Consider the following 5,338-nt stretch of genomic DNA (forward strand, 5'->3'; position numbering starts at 1 on the left):
CGAGCCCGATCGGATCAGCGTTTGGCACACGAGGCTGATTATATTGACCCAGCCACGTACCAGCGAGGTCGTGGTATCCCACGAGGTGGTGGTGCCCGACGACCTGCTGGTGCCCGACGAGCTGCTGGTGCCCGATGACCTCGTGCTACCCGAGGAGGTGGTGTTCAGCAGGGGGGCCATGATGCTCCTGATGATGATGTTGCTGCTGATATGGCAGGTGGCATGCATGAGACTGACATGCCGTCTTACAGCCTGGGAATTTTTGACACTCCAGTGCCATCACAGATGACCCCATCGGGTCAACTATTGATCACGAGCTCGGATTTTCAAGGAGCGGATTGGGGTAGATATTTTCCTGGCCCGTCTACCACTGATGAGGGTCGACCGACCCGAGATTTATTTAGTGGGCGCCGACTGAGTTATGGCAGCTCTTCACATGCGCAGGTATGAGTTTATTAGTATTGAATTTGAATTTGTTTTAACTATAACTTATTTATTTTGTTACACTATATTAATTTCCTTTTTTCAGGCTTCATGTGATGCTGCGACAGATGGCTACATTCAGGATCCAGACACGATTATGGTAAGATAATATAAATTGTTATGAATTATTATGTAGTTTTCTAAACTAAGTTTTATATTATTATGTAGCATTCTACTGGACCTGACAGCACCATCGATACATGTCATCCTGCGCCGCATCCGGCTATAAGGAGAAAACTTGAAGATGATGTTCCTGATAGCGTACCCGGGCGGGAGGGAATATGCCTCAGGCCGACGGCTACATTGAGACACACCGGATGCGGGACACATTGAGTCGGCCTTCCTTTTTTTTTTATTTGGTGTAAATAGTAATTTTGTATATATTAACAACAATATTTAATCGAATATGTCCATTACTTTTTTTAGTTCTCCATGTGTTTTATTGTTTCGTATAACAACACAAGCATTTAAACTTAAATGCCACTTCAATTAAAATAAATTTCAGTACAACAAACAAGGAAAACATTAGTACAATACAAACACAAACATAACATGCCAACATAATAAAAATACATGAAATATGAAAAATACACTAAACACATACAGGCCATTGTTTAGTCCCGGCTGCCATTTATTCTCCGCTCCAACCACTTAAATCGTTGTTCCATTTGTTCTTTTTCTTCTTCTAACTCTTTCACTCTCGCCTTCACCTCCGCAAGTTCCCGTTTATATTTTTTTTTACGTTCCTTCTGTGCTTCACAATTCCATTCTGCTCTCCCTTTTTCATCTCCTACCTGCTTTAGTTTCTCCCTCATTTCTGTAATAATTCTATCGCTTGCTCTTTGTACTCCCAGTTGGCATAACCACTTATTATGAAGAGATTGCAGTTGTTCTCTGTAGCATTCCTGATAACATGGTTCATCAACCCATTCATCAAACTCACACATAGGTTCGCCGGGAACCTTGTACAACTGGTTCATACAGTGCCAGTAGCGGCGTCCAACATCACGACCTTCCCAGCAACTGTTCATCACGCATGCTTTTCCACAGTAGCACATTGGTGGACGAAGAGGTTGAGCCATTTGTGAAATATTTCCTTTTAGTAAAAAAAATCTTTCTTTTAATGATATATTTGCGTTTAGTAAATTTTGAGCACACAAAATGACTACAATGAGCCCGTTATTTATAGGCGAGACAACACACACATAACGCCAGGTATAATGGCGCTATATTTAGCGTGTTAAATATCATGATGTTGACAAGACTACTTTATGTCAGCTGGTCGAGTCTTTTCAGTTCGACAAGACAACACACACATAACGCCAGGTATAATGGCGCTATATTTAGCGTGTTAAATATCATGATGTTGAGAAAACTACTTTATGTCAGCTGGTCAGCTTTTTCAGTTCGACAAGACAACACACACATAACGCCAGGTATAATGGCGCTATATTTTGCGTGTTAAATATTATGATGTTGACAAGACTACTTTATGTCAACTGGTCAGCTTTTTCAGTTCTACAAGACAACACACACATAACGCCAGGTATAATGGCGCTATATTTAGCGTGTTAAATATCATGATGTTAATAAGACTACTTTATGTCAGCTGGTCAGCTTTTTCAGTTCGACAAGACAACACACACATAACGCCAGGTATAATGGCGCTATATTTAGCGTGTTAAATATCATGATGTTAATAAGACTACTTTATGTCAGCTGGTCAGCTTTTTCAGTTCGACAAGAGGACACACACATACTAAATGGAAATTCATGTTACGTTTGAATATTCCCAGAGGAAAAATAACGAAAAAGAAAAAAAGGTGAAATAACTGGACCGATATTTCTTCCATTATCTAGAATCAAACCAAATATTGTGAAAGTTGAATTATGTTAATGTCAAAGCATCTTTATTTTTCTTATACATAGAAGAGTGGCAATGTGCTGGACTTGGAAAATAATTATTTTATTACAAGCATAATTTTATTTCATAAATCAGGCAACATACACATAATAACTAATTATTACAACATCAACTCATGGGTAGTTAGGTACACTAGAAGAACACCCACCCCGAGCTTGATTACTGTTGCCACCCAAAAGACATTTTCTACGGTCGTGTCCTGTTTGCGAGCATATACCACATTTTCGCGCATAAACTGTATCACTAACATCCATTTGGTTCCGTATACGCGTTCTCTTCTGCACCTGTATTTTACGCAAATAGGACTTGTTACACACCATTTTAAATGGTTCAGGAGGCCAATAATGCTCAGCACCCAGTGGCTGCAACTGACCACTATATGTGTTTAGGTACTTGGAAACACTATATTGTCGATCAACATAGTTAGTTGCACCTAAACCAACTTGTTGAAAGCACTTGATGGCATGTGAGCAAGGCATGTGGTAGATGGATCATTTTCCACAAGAGCATAACCTTGCAGATTCATTTACAGTATGCACATTATTACCCCGATTTTGATGGATAGCGGTGCGAACTTCAAAAATATTTCTTTCATTATCATACTGCAAAAATGAATGCCAATGTGCTCGTCGTCTATATTTCTCAAATCTCGTCATCGGTACTGGCATAAATTCAACACCCCTTTCCATCAATGACGTTGCAGCCGCAGACCTTTCAACGAACCTCTCCGCCATTTGCTTTGGCACAAATAGCAAAAGCTAGAAGAAATATCTGTCCATTAGCATCTACTGCCACGGCTATTAACAGCTTGATATCGTACTTTCCATAGACATGAGTGCCGTCTATGGATATTACGGGGCGACAATGCGAAAAACCATCAATTGCTGGTTTAAACGCCCAGAACACGTAATTGAATATATATTCTGGTTTACCTGCACTTTGCTCAAGCTTCCACTCAACAACCGTCCCGGGGTTAAAATGCTGTAGTGCAGCCATGTACCTAGGCAGATCTGCAAATGACTTATCCCAGTTACCATACACTATTTCAAACGCTCGTTTGCGCCCGAGAAATGCCTTTCTTTTAGTAATGGTATGGCCATGTTCCTGCTGGACTGATGTAATGCACTCTTTGATTTTATACCTTATAGACTGTTCGATGTGTGGAATAAGAACAAGAGAAATCAAGTCAATATCCAAGTTGAAGTGATTCCCGTTGAATGTGTCCATTTTTGCATGTGTGGGTGGGAATGTATTTACCCACTTTCCACATACCTGTCTTCTTCTTGGTCGCACGCAACATCCAATTACATGGCCAAAACCACCTGCGGCAAATAACCTTGTATACCGTCGGACTTGACTCCCATACCTGCATCTCATGACACTCTTTTACGTTGTGCATTTTACAAGCCCTGCTTAGGCGCGCTTTATCAGGAAAAAGCATCCCCTTTGCAAGTACCGTTGGTCTAGACTCATCCCACATTGCTGTCCGGATTTCATCAAAATCCCTTGTGAGAGCTTCCACATCCGGAACGGTTGGCAAGTTATCAATGTAAGGAATCTCTCTTGAATGAAACCGCACTTCGGACTCATACACTCTTCGTCTAGGGGGTCTCTCTTCAAATCAGGTCCTTCCTCCTCATCCTCTGCATCACCATCCTCACGAGCAAAGGGTGTCTCATCCCCGGATTCATCCGTATTGTTATCGTAATCACTGTTCTGTTCCTCACTCTGTGCATCTGCCAGGTCCCGATGTAATACATCATTTTCGGGCAATTGAGTGAGTTCAACTTACTCGTTTTCACTGCACAACCAACAAAAATATAAGCTACTAAATTAATAAATAATTTTCATATTTTGTGTAAATCACTTCACTTACAAGTCGTAATGTGATGAAATTCCATGATGGACGTTATCAATTAGGTGATGACTACCGGATGGGCCACTTGTAAAATTCATATCCGGCCGGTACCCCCTATTAAATATGTGAGCGTTAATACAAATTCAATACAACAAAAATATACATAATTAACACAAATGAAAATTGAAATTTACCACTCGTCTTGTGAGTTATGGAAAGCAGGGTATAAATTATTTTCTCGCTGCTCATTCACCGGAGGTGATAAGTTTAAATCAAAGATAACTCTTTCATCCGGAACTTGTCCGGCAAAAACTGTTCCAGAATAACCACCCGATGAGTGGGGGTTATCTCTACTACGCACAACCTCATTTTTTGGAACGTCTTCGACCTTCACGTACATCTCCAACATTGTGATTACAAGAAAATCCCGACATTCGTCCGGAGTCCTCAAAAAATCACTCAAAGTTTCATCATCGTCGATGTTAAACTCCGAGTAAAAAGCAACCCCTTGCGGAGTGACGAAATAAGGATATCTTCCGGTTACTTTAAGTATCACCGAACGTTTCCTCACTCTCATTTTTTTTGCATAACAACGATATCAATATATCGTACTCCATTGTCAGTGGCAATTTAACATGACACTTAGCAGGTAAACTGTAGCCCACGGAGTTATTCTCCATCACAACCTCACCACCCCAATATAATGAAACTCTTATCCTACGCTCTTCAGACATAATAAAAAAATGCTGGAGAATTTAACAACAACAGACGTTTCAAAAGAGTTAAAAAAAACTTTGAATGCATTTCTATGCGATTCTAACCTCTTTATATAGAAAATGGAGAGCCGGGAAGTATTTTTTTTACTTTACATATATAGCGCCAAATAAGTTGGCACTATATTNAAAAAATTTTGAATGCATTTCTATGTGATTCTAACCTCTTTATATAGAAAATGGAGAGCCGGGAAGATTTTTTTTTACATATATAGCGCCAAATAAGTTGGCACTATACGCTTTTGAATTATTGTACTCTGGTCAGGAAAAAAAGGGTATAACGCCAGGTTTTCTGGCGCT

The 5,338-nt window shown here is 40.0% G+C and overlaps 1 protein-coding gene across 1 annotated transcript; it reads left to right on the forward strand.

Annotated features, from left to right (window-relative positions):
* LOC109235786 lies at positions 34 to 816 on the forward strand. Its single transcript, XM_019402039.1, has 3 exons — positions 34 to 444; positions 530 to 583; positions 652 to 816. The coding sequence occupies exons 1-3, from the start codon at positions 211 to 213 to the stop codon at positions 814 to 816; spliced, it is 453 nt and encodes a 150-aa protein (XP_019257584.1). The 5' UTR covers positions 34 to 210.

This window comes from Nicotiana attenuata, chromosome 1 (assembly GCF_001879085.1).
Source record: "Nicotiana attenuata strain UT chromosome 1, NIATTr2, whole genome shotgun sequence".
Classification (NCBI taxonomy): domain Eukaryota; kingdom Viridiplantae; phylum Streptophyta; class Magnoliopsida; order Solanales; family Solanaceae; genus Nicotiana; species Nicotiana attenuata.